We start from the raw sequence: 19456 nt of genomic DNA, 5'->3' as shown, positions 1-19456 counted from the left end.
ATAAAATGTAAGTTATTTCTTTACACTTCTCAATGAACTCCCCCACTATGTGTCTCCTCTTTAATTTTCCCCTCACCTTGATCATGTCACCTCTAATGATCAGGATGTTCAGTTCGCACCTCGCCCAACTCTATTTTTAATTCTTCCTATCTATTTTGGATTCTAAGGGTTTTTTTGGGAGTGTGATACTGTTGCCAAGATTTGTTGTAGAACTGGTGTATGAATGTCCTGTAATGTAGTTACTCCCTTCGTGACACTCCCCATTTCCTCTCCAAGGTGTTCTTTATCAGAGAGGACATATCACTGGTGCAACTAACCTGTGTGGCCAGCACAGGGGCCCAAGAGATAAGGGGACCACTACTATCTCCGAAGCAGGTAGTATTGTGCATTATGTTGATACAGTGTTTTTGCTAAGGGTCCCTTTTCTGTCTGTGTTCGCCAGTGTTCTTCATATTGGCCCTCAATATTTGTAGTGCATGTGACTGTATTACTCGATCCTGATAATAAATATTATTATTATTATTATTTATTTATATAGCACCATTGATTCCATGGTGCTGTACATGAGAAGGGGTAACATACAAATTACAGATATCACTTACAGTAAGCAAACTAACAATTTCAGAGTGATACAGAGGGGCGAGGACCCTGCCCTTGCAAGCTTACATTCTACAGGATGGTGGGGATGGAGACAGTAGGTTGAGGGTTGTAGGAGCCAGTGAAGAGATTTGCAGAGAGGGGAAGCGGAGGAGTAGCGAGGAGAGAGATGAATTAGTCAGGCAGCAGAGTTAAGGATGGACTGGAGAGGTGCAAGGGTGTTAGCAGGGAGGCCGCAGAAAAGGAAGTTGCAGTAGTCAAGGCGGGAGATGATGAGGGCATGCACAAGCATTTTAGTAGATTGACGGTTGAGGAAAGGACAGATTCTGGAGATATTTTTGAGCTGGAGGCGACAGGAGGTGGAAAGAGGTTGGATGTGCGGTTTGAAGGACAGGTAAAAGCACAAAAAGAGGATTCAGAGATCCTCCAAAAATGAGAAAAAACAGCAAAACATGGCAGAGATGCTTACCTGCCTAGGCCTCCAAACAAATGCACTATCAGGATGCAGTGGACCCATGTGGTGGAAAAAACACAGGTGCAGCATAACCGATGAGGCAGCCACTCACAACCTACCAAACTAATGGAGGGGGTGGCTGCTTGGCACATTGCTGCACAAAAAAGACTTGTATGTGGCGCTGTTCACACAATGGAGATGCACAGCATCCAGGCAGGCCTAGTAGTGACACCCTTCTATTAGATCAGGCGGGCCTGCCCAGCGCTATCCAAATGCACCCCATGTGAACAGACACCACAGTTTACAAGAGAAAAATGGGCCCAACTGCACCCCGGAAAAAAGTGCAAAAAACACATAAAATTTTTTATTTATGTGAGGTATTAGTTGATATTTTGGCCAAAATAAAGAAGCTCATGACCCACGTCAAGGGTCCCCACGCTCATGAGTCCTAACTCTAAAATAGCTAAAAGCACAAAAAGAGGATTCAGAGATCCTCCAAAAATGAGAAAAAACAGCAAAACATGGCAGAGATGCTTACCTGCCTAGGCCTCCAAACAAATGCACTATCAGGATGCAGTGGACCCATGTGGTGGAAAAAACACAAAATAAATTTTTTTTTATTTATGTGAGGTATTAGTTGATAAAGCATCTCTGCCATGTTTTGCTGTTTTTTTCTCATTTTTGGAGGATCTCTGAATCCTCTTTTTGTGCTTTTAGCTATTTTAGAGTTAGGACTCATGAGCGTGGGGACCCTTGACGTGGGTCATGAGCTTCTTTATTTTGGCCAAAATATCAACTAATACCTCACATAAATAAAAATTTTTATGTGTTTTTTGCACTTTTTTCCGGGGTGCAGTTGGGCCCATTTTTCTCTTGTAAACTGTGGTGTCTGTTCACATGGGGCGCATTTGGATAGCGCTGGGCAGGCCCGCCTGATCTAATAGAAGGGTGTCACTACTAGGCCTGCCTGGATGCTGTGCATCTCCATTGTGTGAACAGCGCCACATACAAGTCTTTTTTGTGCAGCAATGTGCCAAGCAGCCACCCCCTCCATTAGTTTGGTAGGTTGTGAGTGGCTGCCTCATCGGTTATGCTGCACCTGTGTTTTTTCCACCACATGGGTCCACTGCATCCTGATAGTGCATTTGTTTGGAGGCCTAGGCAGGTAAGCATCTCTGCCATGTTTTGCTGTTTTTTCTCATTTTTGGAGGATCTCTGAATCCTCTTTTTGTGCTTTTAGCTATTTTAGAGTTAGGACTCATGAGCGTGGGGACCCTTGACGTGGGTCATGAGCTTCTTTATTTTGGCCAAAATATCAACTAATACCTCACATAAATAAAAATTTTTATGTGTTTTTTGCACTTTTTTCCGGGGTGCAGTTGGGCCCATTTTTCTCTTGTAAACTGTGGTGTCTGTTCACATGGGGCGCATTTGGATAGCGCTGGGCAGGCCCGCCTGATCTAATAGAAGGGTGTCACTACTAGGCCTGCCTGGATGCTGTGCATCTCCATTGTGTGAACAGCGCCACATACAAGTCTTTTTTGTGCAGCAATGTGCCAAGCAGCCACCCCCTCCATTAGTTTGGTAGGTTGTGAGTGGCTGCCTCATCGGTTATGCTGCACCTGTGTTTTTTCCACCACATGGGTCCACTGCATCCTGATAGTGCATTTGTTTGGAGGCCTAGGCAGGTAAGCATCTCTGCCATGTTTTGCTGTTTTTTCTCATTTTTGGAGGATCTCTGAATCCTCTTTTTGTGCTTTTAGCTATTTTAGAGTTAGGACTCATGAGCGTGGGGACCCTTGACGTGGGTCATGAGCTTCTTTATTTTGGCCAAAATATCAACTAATACCTCACATAAATAAAAATTTTTATGTGTTTTTTGCACTTTTTTCCGGGGTGCAGTTGGGCCCATTTTTCTCTTGTAAACTGTGGTGTCTGTTCACATGGGGCGCATTTGGATAGCGCTGGGCAGGCCCGCCTGATCTAATAGAAGGGTGTCACTACTAGGCCTGCCTGGATGCTGTGCATCTCCATTGTGTGAACAGCGCCACATACAAGTCTTTTTTGTGCAGCAATGTGCCAAGCAGCCACCCCCTCCATTAGTTTGGTAGGTTGTGAGTGGCTGCCTCATCGGTTATGCTGCACCTGTGTTTTTTCCACCACATGGGTCCACTGCATCCTGATAGTGCATTTGTTTGGAGGCCTAGGCAGGTAAGCATCTCTGCCATGTTTTGCTGTTTTTTCTCATTTTTGGAGGATCTCTGAATCCTCTTTTTGTGCTTTTAGCTATTTTAGAGTTAGGACTCATGAGCGTGGGGACCCTTGACGTGGGTCATGAGCTTCTTTATTTTGGCCAAAATATCAACTAATACCTCACATAAATAAAAATTTTTATGTGTTTTTTGCACTTTTTTCCGGGGTGCAGTTGGGCCCATTTTTCTCTTGTAAACTGTGGTGTCTGTTCACATGGGGTGCATTTGGATAGCGCTGGGCAGGCCCGCCTGATCTAATAGAAGGGTGTCACTACTAGGCCTGCCTGGATGCTGTGCATCTCCATTGTGTGAACAGCGCCACATACAAGTCTTTTTTGTGCAGCAATGTGCCAAGCAGCCACCCCCTCCATTAGTTTGGTAGGTTGTGAGTGGCTGCCTCATCGGTTATGCTGCACCTGTGTTTTTTCCACCACATGGGTCCACTGCATCCTGATAGTGCATTTGTTTGGAGGCCTAGGCAGGTAAGCATCTCTGCCATGTTTTGCTGTTTGAAGGACAGGGCAGAGTCAAGGGTTACTCCGAGGCAGCGGACTTCTGTTATGGGGGAAAGCGTGATGTCGTTAATTGCAATAGATAGGTCAGGTAAGGAAGATCTATGGGATGGAGGAAAGATGATGAGTTCAGATTTGTTCACATTGAGTTTGAGGAAGCGAGAGGAGAAGAAGGAGGATATGGCTGATAGACACTCCGGGATTCTGGACAGCAGAGAGGTGACGTCTGGGCCAGAAAGGTAGATCTGAGTGTCATCAGCATAAAGGTGGTACTGGAATCCATGGGACTTTATGAGTTTCCCAGGCCAAGTGTGTAGATTGAGAAGAGCAGGGGTCCTAGAACAGAGCCTTGGGGACTCCAACAGAGAGAGGGTGGGATGAGGAGGTAGTGTGGGAGTGGGAGTCGCTGAATGTGCAGTTGGAAAGGTATGAGGAGATCCAGGATAGGGCGAGGTCTTTGATGCCAAAGGAGGAGAGGATCTGTAGTAGGAGGCAGTGGTCAACTGTGTTGAAAGCAGAGGACAGGTCTAGAAGGAGGAGTACAGAGTATTGTCCGTTAGCTTTGGCTGTAAGTAGGTCATTAGTAATTTTGGTCAGGGCTGTCTCAGTTGAGTGATGGGGGCAGAAACCAGATTGTAGATTGTCAAAGAGCAAGTTAGATGAGAGGTGGGAGGAAAGTTCAGCGTGGATGTGCTGCTCCAGGAGATTGGAAGCGAATGGGAGCAGCGATATTGGGCGATAGCTGGACATAGCTGTTGGGTCGAGGGTTGGCTTTTTAAGGATAGGAGTGATTGTGGCATGTTTGAAAGCAGAAGGGAAGGTGCCAGAAGTTAGTGATAGATTGAAGAGGTGGGTTAGGGATAGGATAAGTGTGGTGGTGAGGTTGGGGAGGAGGTGGGATGGGATGGGGTCAAGCGCACAGGTGGAAAGGTGCGATTTGGAGAGGAGACAATTAAGCCCCCCTTCAGTGATCTTGGAGAGGGAAGTTATGGGGTTTGGGCATCGGTCTGGTATACAAAGGGGTTGTGGTTGTTGAACAATGAAGACTTGTCTTGTTTGGTCGATCTTATTTTTAAAGTGTGTGGCAAAGTCCTCAGCAGAGATGAGGGAGGTTGGAGGGGGCAGGGGGGCGGAGGAGGGAGTTAAAGGTTTTGAATAACTGTTTGGGGTTGTAGGATAGGGAAGATAAGAGGCTTGTAAAGTAGGCCTGTTTACAGGGCCGTTTCTTCAACAGGGCGGGCAGGGCGGCCACACGGGGCGCCGTGGGGCCGGGGGGCGCAGGAGAGGCCTCGGGCCCCGGTGGTCCCCTGCCCGCTGCTGCTGCTGTTTAAGGGCTGTCAGGGGCGCGGATGCCGCGCTCAGTGCTGAGCGCGGGCGCGCCCTGCCCGAACTCAGCTGCAAATCTGACAGCTGAGTGAGCGGTCAGATCATCGCCTCGCGTCGCCGCGCCCCCCCCCCCGCACCGCACCGCACATAATGGTTGCGGCCACCTCGGCGCCGCCACTCACCCATACCTCCCAACCGTCCCGATTTCAGCGGGACAGTCCCGCTTTGGCACCGGGGTCCCGCTGTCCCGCTTCGGGCATTTAAAATCCCGAATTTGCGGCCGCCGGTGAAGCCCCGCCCACTTCCGGGACGTAGAGAGAGCCTGTTTTTTTTTTTTTTTATATAAAAGCTGCCTCCTGACCGCCCGCGCAACACCCCCCCCCCCTCCCGCCCCCTGTGCGGCGCTGCCACGCTGAAGGAGAGAGCCTGCAGCAATCAAGAAGAAAGGTCAGCGATTCACTACCTCTGGCTGTGTGTGCACGGAGCTCCGGCTTCTGCTCTTAGCTGCTATCCCGGCAGAGAAGGAGAGACGGGGGAGGTGCCGGGATAGTGCAGAGCTGTGAGCAGGAGACTGAAGACTTCAGCAGAGAGCTGCACATGGACATCAGCCGCCCCTGCATCACAGAGGAGATTGTGTGTGTGTGATGTGTGTGATGGCTGCGTGTGTGTGTGTGTGATGGCTGGGTGTGTGTGTGTGATGGCTGTGTGTGTGTGATGGCTGCGTGTGTGTGTGTGTGATGGCTGCGTGTGTGTGATGGCTGCGTGTGTGTGTGTGATGGCTGTGTGTGTGTGATGGCTGCGTGTGTGTGTGTGTGATGGCTGCGTGTGTGTGTGTGTGATGGCTGCGTGTGTGTGTGTGATGGCTGCGTGTGTGTGTGATGGCTGCGTGTGTGTGTGTGATGGCTGCGTGTGTGTGTGTGATGGCTGCGTGTGTGTGTGATGGCTGCATGTGTGATGGCTGCGCGTGTGTGTGTGTGTGTGATGGCTGCGTGTGTGTGTGTGATGGCTGTGTGTGTGATGGCTGCGTGTGTGTGTGATGGCTGCGTGTGTGTGTGTGATGGCTGCGTGTGTGTGATGGCTGCGTGTGTGTGATGGCTGCGTGTGTGTGATGGCTGCGTGTGTGTGATGGCTGCGTGTGTGTGTGATGGCTGTGTGTGTGTGATGGCTGCGTGTGTGTGATGGCTGTGTGTGTGTGATGGCTGTGTGTGTGTGATGGCTGTGTGTGTGTGATGGCTGTGTGTGTGTGATGGCTGTGTGTGTGTGATGGCTGCGTGTGTGTGATGGCTGCGTGTGTGTGTGATGGCTGCGTGTGTGTGTGTGTGTGATGGCTGCGTGTGTGATGTCTGCGTGTGTGTGTGATGGCTGCATGTGTGTGTGATGGCTGCGTGTGTGTGTGTGATGGCTGCGTGTGTGTGTGTGTGATGGCTGCGTGTGTGTGTGTGTGATGGCTGCGTGTGTGTGTGATGGCTGCGTGTGTGATGCATTTGTGTCAAAGCTGCATGTGTTTGTGAGCTGCGTGCGTGTGAGCTGCGTGCCTGTGTGTGAGCTGCGTGCCTGTATGTCATTATACAGTATGGAGCATCATGTGTGGTCATTATACAATATGGAGCATCATGTGCGGTCATTATACAGTATGGAGCATCATGTGCGGTCATTATACAGTATGGAGCATTATGTGTGGCCATTATACAGTATGGAGCATCATGTGCGGTCATTATACAGTATGGAGCATCATGTGCGGTCATTATACAATATGGAGCATCATGTGCGGTCATTGTACAGTATGGAGCATCATGTGCGGTCATTATACAGTATGGAGCATCATGTGCGGTCATTATACAGTATGGAGCATCATGTGCGGTCATTATACAGTATGGAGCATCATGTGGGGTCATTATACAGTATGGAGCATCATTTGCGGTCATACAGTATGGAGCATCATGTGCGGTCATTATACAGTATGGAGCATCATGTGCGGTCATTATACAGTATGGAGCATCATGTGGGGTCATTATACAGTATGGAGCATCATGTGCGGTCATTATACAGTCTGGAGCATCATGTGCGGTCATTATACAGTATGGAGCATCATTTGCGGTCATACAGTATGGAGCATCATGTGTGTTCATTATACAGTATGGAGCATCATGTGCGGCCATTATACAGTATGGAGCATCATGTGGGGTCATTATACAGTATGGAGCATCATGTGCGGTCATTATACAGTATGGAGCATCATGTGCGGTCATACAGTATGGAGCATCATGTGTGTTCATTATACAGTATGGAGCATCATGTGTGGCCATTATACAGTATGGAGCGTCATGTGTGTTCATTATACAGTATGGAGCATCATGTGTGGCCATTATACAGTATGGGGCACTGTGTGGCCATATTTTTTTGTTTATAATTATTGTATATGAAACAGTGTGATCGGCAGTGCTAAATGGGTGTGGTTGGGATGTGGATATGGGTGTGACTAATTATGAATGGGTGTGGTCAGAGGCGTGGCCTAAAATTTGCCGCGGCGCGCAAAGCGCGCCGCAAACTTTGTCCCTCTTTCCCATCTTCAAAAGTTGGGAGGTATGACTCACCTCCGCTCCGCGCTGGATGAACAGCGAGAATGAACAGCCAGGATGAGGCAGCTCGGCCACTCCCACACTGATAGCAGGGGCGCCGCGCTCTCGGCTGAGCACGGGCGCTCCCTGAGACAGTGATCAAAGAGCTAAGCACACACACTATCACTGTCAGACTAGGCTGCCTGGCTGTTGCCAATTTCAATGCTGGACAGGACAGGCTGCAGTCTAGTCTGACAGTGGTAGCAGTATAGCAAAAATGCCCACCCCCTGCCTATGGATTAGTCCTTCCCTTCCCAGCAGCCCCATTTAGCAGTCTGAGCGCGCTCAGACTCAGAGGGCAGAGGGCACTGACACACTGAACAGGTGAGGGGGTCTGAGGGATGGGATGGGTTGGGCTAGCCTTTTTTTTTGGATGGGGACCCCCACACCTGCCCCCCCCCCAACCACCCTTGGGGCATGCTGATTTGGCATGCCCCACAGCATGAAACCCGGGAGGGGGCCCAGCTGACTTACCTCATCTTTGGCAGTCTGGTGGCATCCTCACCCAGGCGAGAAGTGTTGGAAAGAGTTATGGCAGTAACTGTATACCTGGCAACCAATAATTTAGCTTTTCGAGGATCGTCAAATACATTGTTTACACCAAATAATGGACATTTCCTTGGGCTTATAGAGCTTCTTGGAAAATTTGAACCAGTAATGAGAGATCATTTAAAACGAATTACTTCCCAGGAAATCCATACACATTACTGTGGAAATTTAATTCAAAATGAAATTATCTGCTTGATGGCCTCTCAGGTGAAGAAATGTATTCTAGAAAAAGCCAAAAGATCTAAGTATTTTTCAATAATGTTGGACTGCACACAAGATGCAGGTCACACTGAACAGTTGTCATACACCTTAAGATTTGTTGATATAGATGATGATCACGTAGCAATAAAGGAACATTTTATTGGCTATCGTCCTGCTACTGATACATCTGGGGAAAGTCTCGCCAATCTCCTTTTAGAAGAGATTAGTAAATGTGACCTGGAATTAGAAAATGAACTGGCAGAAAAGCTGAATTATTCGGAAGCTATTAATGCTTTTGCAGCGGCTAAATCTAGAAGAGTCAGTTTCTCATAAATCTGCAACCTACAATTTTTAGGATCTGTTTCCAAAATAATTAATAGATATTATTTACCTACAACTTTGTTCTCACCGTTAATAATTAGCATACTTGTCCCTTTTCCCCAAGTTCTATATAAGTTAAAGGCAAATTATAATTTATTAAAAAAAGGGAAGATACAAGCCTGCTCTCTATTTATTACTCAAGCCCACAAAAATAATGTTTATTATTTTCGGTGCCGGGGGGGGGGGGGGGGGGGGAGAAATTTCCTACTCTCGCCCTGTGTCATTTTTGGGCTAGAAACTGCCCTGCCTGTTTAGCAGAGGTGAGAGCAGATTTAAAAGCGAGTGTTGCCTGTTTGAATGCAGTGAAGTCGTCTTGCGAATGTGTTTTCTTCCAATGCCGCTCTGCAACCCTGGACAGTTGACGAAGCTTTTTAGTGGTGTTATTGTGCCATGGTTGTCTATTGATACGTCGCACCCTGCCATGAACGAGAGGGGCGGCCGTGTCAATAGCTGATGAAAGAGTGGCATTGTAGAAAGCAGTGGCAGTGTATGTGTTGTGGAGTGAGGATATGGATGCTAGTGTTAGGATAGAGTCAGAGAGTGTGTGGGAGTCTAGGTGTGCAAGGTTTCTGCGGGGGTGCGCATGTTGCTGGACATGGGTGACCGGTGAGGAGGACAGGGATTAGAAAGTGAGCAGATGGTGGTCGGATAGAGGGAGAGGGGAGGTGGTGAAGTTAGATAGAGAGCAGAGATGGGTGAAGACCAGGTCTAGGGTGTGTCCGTCTGTGTGGGTGGCTGCGGAGGACCACTGAGTAAGTCCAAAAGATGAAGTAAGGGACAGAAGTTTGGAGGCTGTTGACTGAGGGGTTTCAGTGGGGATGTTGAAGTCACCCATGATGATGGTGGGAATGTCAGCAGAGAGAAAGTAAAGAAGCCAGGTGGAGAATTAGTCAATAAAGGCAGTGGCTGGGCCTGGAGGTCGGTATATGACGGCCACTTGGAGGTTGGAGGGAGAGTAGATGTGGACAGAGTGGACTTCAAAAGAGGGGAGGATAAGGGAGGGTAGAGGTGGGATTGTGTTAAAGGTGCAGTTAGAAGAAAGGAGAAGGCCCACTCCTCCACCATGTCTGTTGCCGGGACGAAGGGTGTGGGTGAAGTGGAGGCCGCTTTAACACAGCGCAGCAGGGGAGGCGGTGTCAGAGGGTGTTAGCCATGCTTCTGTGAGGCCGAGGAAGGCAAGATTGTGAGAGAGAAAAAGGTCATGAATCACATGAAGCTTATTGCAGATTGAGCGGGCAATTGCAGATTGAGCGGGCATTCCAGAGTGCTCCAGAGAGAGGGAGCAGGGTGTTGGGCGTCAGGGGCACGGGTTTTATGTTGCTAAGATTGCGGCAGTTCATATTAGATAGGGAGCGATAGGAGGGGGTAGTCATGGGAGGTATGAGCTGTGGGGGTCCAGGGTTGGGAGATATACTTCTCCATTTTGTTAAAAATAGTTGTCTTCTCCTTTCCTACTAGTTTTTGAGACAGTCCTTGTAAAGTTGATGCGGTTCCCGAATGTCTTTGTTTGGGGAACGTTGCTTCCTCCTTCGTTGTTTGATTTTTGCGGACCATTGTGGAAAGTTAAATAGACTCGGGCAACAATGAGGAAGCTCCATAGTGCGGAAGCCTTGCAGATACTGATCAAGTTCCGGGAAAAACAATCCAGTTTAGTTTCTGTATGTACTGCATTATTAGGGGCACAATACACCATGGTTCGATCAGTCAGCCACCAGCATTCTCTCCTGACTTCTCGTTACATAGGATCACTCAATCTTGTCTTCTCTCTGATAGCGCCGCTTCCAAACTTCTCTGGCGACGGCTTACCTTTACGAGAAGAAAAGGATCAAATTGGTAATGTTGGATCCTTAGTCAGGATTATCCACTGATCCAGTCAGTATCAGCCCAGTTCTTATCACTTTAGTCTACTGTGTATGGACGACTTGAGTCAGACTAATACACCAATTTTCTTTTTTTTAAATCCCGAGATTGTGCTCTCTTCTCCCGATGCGCTTAAAAAAGTCACCAAAGGTGCCACAAAAAAAGTGTAGTGGGATGCGGATAGTGACAAAACGTCTAATTAGTGGAGGAGAAATTTAGAATTTGATGCACCTTGGTTTTTTGTCAACCTATGTAACTATGTAACACTCTCCAACAAGAGAAAGGCCCCAAAGACCGATTCCCCGTCCCTCCGAGCCAGAGGCCACAGTGAGGGTCAGGGACTAGCAGCCTACCCTAGCTGAAACCAAGGGAGATCCAGTCACGCTCCTATAATCTGCCTGGACTCCCACCCAAGCAAAGCTAGGAGCCGTCGCTGGTTGGTCTTCTCAAGAGAGAGGTGGTCAGGTGTGCTGAACCCGATGGACCCACACTGCCCCCATACTAACCGGGCCTTTGACCGGGAATTTAAAAAATTCCCCATCGTGGCCAAAAAAGCCTGGAAAAAGTTTGTGCTCAAAGAGTAAGAAATAGTGAAGTGCTTGTGCAAATGTGCCGAAATTCAACTGAGCTTCCCAGGCCCTATGAATTAAGGCTCCCTAGGGTCACTGCAGCGCCCCAGAGTCCTGGTCGTTGCAGTACTGATGCTCCGCCGCTAAGGGGGGCTATGGTACGTCTGATGGCACTGAAGGAGTTCACCTGACCAGGTATCACAGACACCAATACACTTCACAGTCTGGCCTCCAGGGGGAGCTAAGGGCACTATGTATTAGGCCACTCCTCACAATCTGGTAAAACTGGGGGTTAGAGAGGAAGTTAGTGAGAAAGCTGACTGGGTTGGAACCAGGCAACATCCTGTGGCAGAGGGTGTTGCAGGGGAAGATTCAGGGGGTCCCTGTCAGGGGTGGGATCCTGACAGAGGCCTAGCGAACAGAGAGAACGTTACGGGACCGTGCCTGCACCTGATCGCGGCGGTACCCTAAGAAAGGACAAGAAGCGAGGTTTATTGTGCTGAGTGAGAAACGAGATCAACGCAACAAGGAGAAACACCAGTAGGAGTCGTGCTCCCTATATAAGCAGGCTTTACCATGTTATTAGCCATAGGTAAGTGTTCACACTAGGCAGTCAGCTCAGTTACCCATCCGATCTGAGATTACCTTGACGTTTGGTGGATGGGCTCACAACGTTTGGCCAAATATTGTGCTAAGAATCTCATGTGTTTTTTCATAAATTTCCCTAGCCATTATGCTATTCACATTTCATATATTGCACATTTCCTTGTCTTAGCACAGTAAATTTTGAGTGCAGCCATTGATCTATTTGCTATATGACTTTTTTTGGTTATGCACCAGTTCAGATTATATTGTTGTTCAGTCAGTTTTCTTATATTTAGTGCTGTAAGACGAGGCAACATCCTACTGAGGCGCGCAGCCGGTGGCCGGAACGCCGAGGAAGTATAGAGCTCCAGGCTTAACTTCAAACCTACGGCAGGACAGTCAGTTATAGGCGGGCTGTCTCACCCAAATCACCTAAGAAGACATAGGGGACAACAACAGGAGAGGGGCGACACTAGGGTCCAGGAAGAGCTCCGAGCCTACCCGTCATACGGGTGCATCCTAGCCATATCATCTGGGGGACGAAGAAGAACATCATAATCGAGTTGTGAGGGAACTTCAGAAACAGACACAACAGTTGTGGGGACTATCCCGTAAGCACAGCAGGGGAGGACCACAACACACAAGCGCTAGAAGGTAGGCACAGATTTCCACCTGCAAAGGGAACTCTGGAGGTGCCATCGGACCGGCCAGACTTGCGCAGCCCGGTTAACCGTATTCCGGACTGAGGATCCTGAAGCCTTCAGTAAAGAGGTAAAGAGACTGCAACCTGGTGCCCTCGTTATTTACTGCGACCTGCACCGCACCATAACATCATCACGACCCACACCTTTCATTGGGCGCCCCTCAGCAGGGTCACGGACCGAGTCTAGCCACCGTGACAACCCCAGGACAGAGACTCAGAGGCCCGGTACCGGGTACCCCTCGGCCCTGCGGCAGTGGGGGCGCTACATCACCACTTTGGAGCACTTCACAACTAAGCCTAAGACACCAATAGAGGAGTTGACCAGAGCTGATCAGTCTTAAAGAAATACATGAAGCTGTCACACTCGAGACCCATGACCAGTCCATGCATTAGCGGTCAAATCTCAGACCTGTGCACGCATGTCTGAATTAGTCTTAAAGGTGCGCATACTTTTTCTACTCACAGATGCGACACTGAATCATTTTCCTCATTTAAGAAATGTCAAAGTCTAATATTATTGACTCATTTGTTTGTTTTAGTTCTCTTTGTCTATTTTTAGGACTTGTGAGAAAATCTGGGCTAGTTTTAGGTTAAGTTTATGCAGAAATATGGACTTTTCTGAAGGTTTCACAAATTTTCAAGCACAACTGTAGGCCCCTCAAAGTCACTTCAAAACTAGAAACTGAGAACAAGTCTAAAAAAAAAAAAGCATTTGTACATTTTCATGAAAAATGTTTATTTAGTCCATGGCTACCATCCTGCGCCACGTTACATGGGCACCTACCCTTATAGTTGCCAATATATCTCAGAACACCTTCACCCTTCCCAACTCACCATGAATGGTCCATTTTTGAGCTTGAGTAATATAGACCCCTCATTTTTCCAGACCAGGACATTAGGGCGATTGACACACACTCTCTTAGGCTACGTTCACATTTGCGTTGTGCGCCGCAGCGTCGGCGCCGCAACGCACAACGCAAACAAAAACGCAGCAAAACGCATGCACAACGCTGCGTTTTGCGCCGCATGCGTCCTTTTTTTCATTGATTTTTGACGCAGCAAAAATGCAACTTGCTGCGTCCTCTGCGCCCAGACGCGGGCGCCGCAGGGACGCATGCGGCGCAAAACGCAAGTGCGACGCATGTCCATGCGCCCCCATGTTAAATATAGGGGCGCATGACGCATGCGGCGGCGCCCGACGCTGCGGCGCACACCGCAAGTGTGAACGTAGCCTTAGGCTACGTTCACATTTGCATCTTGCGACGCAGCGTCGTCGATGCATAACGACGCATGCGTCATGCGCCCCTATCTTTAACATTGGGGGCGCATGTACATGCGTTGTCATGCGTTTTTGGACAACGCACGACGCATGCGTCGTTTGGCCGCACCTGGCGGGGCGCGGTCGACGCTACATGTTGCATTTTTGTAGCGTCGTAAAAACGCGTGCGTCGCACTTGCGTCGCCCGTGCGTCGTAATTGCGTTACAATCCCCATTGAAACCAATTGACAACGCACGAGACGCAAGTGCGTGCGTCGTACGTGCGTTGTGCGACGCATGCGTTGTTAATTAAAATTACACAAAAAATGTCTAGACTGTGTCTAGACAGTGAAAAAAAACATCCCCCATATATAAAAATAAAGTTTGCATTGTTTGTCACTTTGGCTACAGCATACCACAGAGACCAGACCTACCAGAGCTCATCATCTGCTTTCAAGACATGTAAGTATAGAATGATTCTGGGCATTTTAATGTTTTATTTTAAATTGTATTGCAAGTTGTGTATGTAGTTCTGCACTGTGGTTGTGTAATGGACATTGGTGTATTTTTATTCTGGTTGTGATGTATGGCGTTCATTGTCTCTGACCTTGTTGATTTTATTGTAAAGTATGGTGGTCTTTCCAGGATTGACTTTTCTTTTCCATTTTTGTTGTGGTGTTTTTTTATTCTGGTTGTGATGTATATTTCTGGCGTTATATGATGGCGTTTCATTGTCTCCGGCCTAGGTGGTTTTATTGTAAAGTATGGTGGTGTATCCAGGATTGACTTTTTTTTTTTTTTGTTTGGGTTGGTTTTTTTTTTCTGAAATGTATTGTGCTCTTTATTTTGGGTTGTTCTGTGCATGCGGTGGTTCCACTGTGTTTTTTTTTTTTTATATAAATATTTTCTTGAATAATCAGGTTCTGAAGAATTTTAGGGCTTCATATGTAGCCGTACTGTTTTTATTTTGTTATTTTTTTATATTGTAATGTATGGCGGTATGGTTTGCCTTTTCTTGGGCCTTTTTGGAAATCAATGTTATAAAATTGTGCAAAAAAATTATTTGTCTTTTTTGTGTAGTACATAGGGTCTGTTGTTTATTTGTTTTGTTATCTTTCCTGGGACTGGTATTATGCTTTTGCTATACTCTGGCATTGTGTCGTCTCTGCCATTGTTTTTTCTTTCAATGTATGGCGGTGTTGTTTGCTCAGCGCTTGTTCAGTTGGCATTGTACTGTGAGTGCACTGTTCGTTGTGGTTGTAATGTTAATGTATGGATTTCTGGATTTTGGATATTTTCCAATATGTGACTCTGTATTGTGTATAGTAAATATATATATTTTTTTTCATTTTAGAATTTCATCGCAATGGCAAGTGACTCGAGCCACACGACACCGCAGGGGAGTCCGGTGAGTACATGATCTACTGTTGCTTACTATTCGGTGTCATTTGGAGACGTGTCACTCAATTTTTTAAAACTATTTTCCAGGCTTCTTCAAGTGAGGAGGAACATAGCCAGCAGGAGCAGCGACCTCAGGGCCAAGCTGTGGTGGCAAGACGGCGAGTAAGTATTTTTTAAAAGAACGTAGTCCCAATTTTTTTTTTATCATTATTTATTTTTTTTATTTTTTTTATTGGAGGGGGGGGGGGGGGGAGAAGGGAGGGAGACCAAGGAGACCAATTTGTATTTATATTGCAAAAATTTATGTTTTCCTATCAATCTAGGTTTCACAACGGGACCAAGAAGAGGGCATTGATGTTGATGTCATGGTAGCATCAATCCAGGCCCGTTGTGGGACCCCCGTGACCCCCGGCACGCGGACCAGGTGGTTTTGAAACGTATGTGGACTGAGGTGGCCAAATCGCTGTGGGATGGCTTTGACAGCGCTTCACCCACTGACCAAACTAAATTTGGTAAGTATTGCCAAGATGCCGCTCTGAACCTTCAGGCCAGGATACACAACCGTCTGTAATGTGTTCTACTTTTGTATCATCGCACACGGTTGTGTTATCAATAAAAGTTTCTCTCAAACTAATTGTTTGCCTTTTCCACAGTCAAAAAATTGAAGACCAGATGGCGCTCCATGAAGGACCGTTTCAATCGGGGCCTGCGGAAGGAGGGAGAGGCTCGTAGTGGTGCTGCAGCGGCAAGGTCAATACCATACAAGTACAACAGGATTCTGCAGTTCCTGAGACCGGCCCTTGGCCGCCGACAGTAAGTATTACCTATTCCCACACATCGTGTACTGTCCAACATGCATATTCACGTAGTCTATTCCCCAGCCACGTAGTTTATTGCCCATCCATTTTTATTACATTGGCCAGTGACGTAGTATACAGCACACAGACACATAGTATATTGGCCAGCCACTTGCAATATGTCATTGTGGCGTAGTATATTGCACATCCAGGTTTATCACAGTTTCCTATAACGTTAAAATAATTGACACGGGAGACCTTGTAGTCCACGGCAGGTTCTGTACCCAGGGTTGGTCTGATCGCAGGACCTGTGATGACGTCTCGGTCACATGTCCGTGACGTCATGACAGTTCCGACGATAAGCGTAAACCATGGCGGCCGTTACAAACGGCAAACATGGTTGAGTATAGCTTGTTAATTTTTTAACACAAAATTTTTTCAATTTTTAATATTGATGCGTCATCGGCAGTGTCAATAGTAAAAATTTGGTTACATCTTAACGGCGGCAACGGTTACCGCCGGTGTTTATCCATGACAGAGGGGAGTATGCGGGCGACAGGCATTCACTGCGGGGAGTAAGGAGGACTGTGCCCGGCGCTGATTGGTCGCGTCAGCCATGACAGGCAGCTGGCCGTAACAATCAGCAAATAATACCGTTAAGACTGACAGACGGAACTGACCCTTTACAATTATGTAAAATTTTAATTTTACAGTGTGTGATGCAATGTTAACTTTTTATTACACACAGGAGGTGGCGAATGTGAAATGTTATGTTTTGTATACTAATGTTTTCCTTATGTTTTCACAGAACACACAGCAGCACCCTCGAGCCTGTTCGTCCCTCTGGAGCGGTCCTTCGTGAATTGCCATCTGGACCGTCACAGCCATCCCACAGCGACAGTAGGCTTGCACCACCATCTGGAGAACCGGCAGCCGGTCCATCAGATGTTCCCCTGGTCGAGGCCACTGGCGCTCCTTCCTTCGGGTTTTCCCGACAGCGTCAGTGGGCCTCGGACAGGCCGCTACTGCCCGAATTTTTCCATTTGAGCACGGTATTCCAGAATTGTTTCAAGGCGCTGGGCGATAGAATGGACACTGCTCTGTCCAATATCGACCGGCGCCTTGAAAATATGGAATCCGAGCTCTCGAGGCCGGCAAAACATTTCTTTAGTGCCATTGCGAAGGGCATGGTGGAACATCTTACGCCGGAACTCCAGATTTCGGTGATGCAGGCCTGCAACAATGCGTACGTGACTGCTCTGCAGCAGGATCGGGTCATGCAGTCAGCAACTACAATGCCCGTAGTACCATCGCTGGCTAGCATGACTCCGACTCCTGCTGCAGAGCAGCCACACCGAACTCCGCGTGCCGAGGGCCACTGCCGCCGCCGACACCATAGAACAGAGCCGCAAAGTCCTGCTCCTGCCACGCCTTCAAGGACCCACAGACGGCAGGCGGAACAACAACCAGAGGGAGAGAGGAGAAAACGGGCAAGAACATCACCCGCTACACCGGCTCTGGCTGCTCCAATACCTGCACCAAGCTCTCGGCAGGGGTCTAGCCGGAGCAGGAGTAGCCAGAGCCAGCCCAGAGTGCGAAGGACACTGGTCGTGCCTCCTCCCTCCCCTCCTGCGTTGGCATTCTCGCCACCGTCGACCACAGGGTGGTCAGACGTTGGCATACCATCAAGCATTCTTCAGTATGGTGGTTCCTCCTCCTCCCCCCCTCCACCCACTCCCAAACTGGGGGATATCAATCTCAATTAATTGCGGAAGTTCCCACCCCTTAGAACCTTTCCCCATTTTTCGTTTTGTGTCACCCCTATCACCCCTAATAAATTGTTATTTGGTTAACCATATTGGAGTTCTTGGTCTAAAATAAAGTTTGCACCAACTCACACCGTGCGCCGTACACAAATCTTGTGTTTGCAACACCTCATATCTGCAATGTATGACAGATTTTTATGCAGTTTGTTTTAATTTTTTTGGCCTGTCTCTCATTGTACTATGAGTTGTTACAAACACAAATAGGTTAAAAAAATATATCAATTTTCAAATCCTACTGTACTGGTACCGTTACACATAACGATATCGTTAACAATATCGTTGATTTTTATGACGTAGCAACGATATCGTTAACGAAATCTTAATGCGTGACAGCGACCTACGATCATGCCCCTGCTGGGAGATCGTTGGTCGCTGCGAATGATCAGGACCTTTTTTTGGTCGCTGATCACCCGCTGTCATCGCTGGATCGGCGTGTGTGACACCGATTCAGCGATGTCTTCACTGGTAACCAGGGTAAACAGCGATGTCTTCACTGGTAACCAGGGTAAATATCGGGTTACTAAGCGCAGGGCCGCTTAGTAACCCGATGTTTACCCTGGTTACCATTGTAAATGTAAAAAATATAAACAGTATATACTTAGATTCCGGTGTCTGCCACGTCCCTCGCCGTCATCTTCCCGCAATGAGTGACACTGAGTTACGGCCGTAAAGTAAAAGCAGAGCACACCGCGTCAACGCTGTGCTGTGCTTTTGCAGCGCCCCAGAGTCCTGGTCGTTGCAGTACTGTGGCTCCGCCACTAAGGGGAGCTGTGGTACGTCCGATGGCACTGAAGGAGTTCATCTGATCAGGTATCACAGACACCAATACATTTCACCGCCGGGCCTCCAGGGGGAGCTAAGGGTTCTATTCATTAGGCCACTCTCCACATACTGGTAAAACTGGGGGTCAGGCAGGAAGTTAGACAGAAAGCTGACTGGGTTGGAACCAGGCAACACCTTGTGGCAGAGGGTGTTGCGGGAGAAGATTCGGTAGGGTCTCTGTCAGGGGTGGGATCCTGACAGAGACTTGGCAACTTGAGAGAAAGTAACGGGACCGTGCCTGCTCAGTATAGCGGCGGTGCCCAAGAAGGGATTGGAAGCGAGATAGATTGTGCTGAGTGAGAAACGAGATCAAAGCAAGAAGGAGAATACCAGTAGGGCTAGTGCTGTAAGACCGAGGCAACATCCTACTGAGGCGCACAACCGGCGGCCGGAACGCCGAGGGAGTATTACAATATTCAGCTTCAAGCAATGCTCTAAACAGCGGCAGGACAGTCAGTCTAAGGCGGGCTGTCTCACCTAAATCACCTATGCAGTCTTGGGGGGCAACTAGTGGAGAGGGGCGACTCTAGGGTCCCGGAAGAGCTCCGAGCCTACCCGTCAAACGGGTGCCGTTCCAACCGCAACATCAGGGAGGGACGGAGAATTAGCAGAACGTCATCTAATCGAGTTGTGAGGGAACTTAAGAAACGGACACAACAGTTGTGGGGACTTTCCGTAAGCACAGCAGGGAAGGACCGCAACACATAGCGCTAGAAGGAAGGCACAGATTTCCACCTGCTAAGAG

General features: G+C 48.1%; 1 protein-coding gene across 2 annotated transcripts; it reads left to right on the top strand.

Annotated features, from left to right (window-relative positions):
- Window positions 1-206: 206 nt before the first annotated feature.
- Window positions 207-18589, top strand: LOC143768847 (uncharacterized). Of its 2 annotated transcripts, none has more exons than XM_077257471.1 (6): window positions 207-375; window positions 15220-15273; window positions 15354-15428; window positions 15590-15778; window positions 15920-16079; window positions 16872-18589. In XM_077257471.1, the coding sequence occupies exons 4-6, from the start codon at window positions 15706-15708 to the stop codon at window positions 17827-17829; spliced, it is 1191 nt and encodes a 396-aa protein (XP_077113586.1). In that variant the 5' UTR covers window positions 207-375; window positions 15220-15273; window positions 15354-15428; window positions 15590-15705; the 3' UTR covers window positions 17830-18589. The 2 variants fall into 2 exon arrangements, with proteins under 2 accessions (XP_077113586.1, XP_077113587.1); XM_077257472.1 differs by lacking the exon at window positions 207-375 and adding an exon at window positions 14285-14327.
- The last annotated feature ends 867 nt before the right edge of the window (window positions 18590-19456 follow it).

This window comes from Ranitomeya variabilis, chromosome 4, assembly GCF_051348905.1.
Source record: "Ranitomeya variabilis isolate aRanVar5 chromosome 4, aRanVar5.hap1, whole genome shotgun sequence".
In the NCBI taxonomy this organism is placed as follows: domain Eukaryota; kingdom Metazoa; phylum Chordata; class Amphibia; order Anura; family Dendrobatidae; genus Ranitomeya; species Ranitomeya variabilis.
Note: the sequence above shows the minus strand (reverse complement) of the source record. Positions and strands in the feature narration are given on the sequence as shown.

What these genes read in the sequence shown, in the direction of transcription:
- LOC143768847 (XM_077257471.1), top strand. Translation starts at nt 15,706, where the DNA reads ATGTGGACTGAGGTGGCCAAATCGCTGTGGGATGGCTTTGACAGCGCT. An exon ending in CACTGACCAAACTAAATTTG is followed by an intron (nt 15,779 to 15,919) that starts GTAAGTATTGCC and finishes CCTTTTCCACAG; the next exon opens with TCAAAAAATTGAAGACCAGA. An exon ending in CCGGCCCTTGGCCGCCGACA is followed by an intron (nt 16,080 to 16,871) that starts GTAAGTATTACC and finishes ATGTTTTCACAG; the next exon opens with AACACACAGCAGCACCCTCG.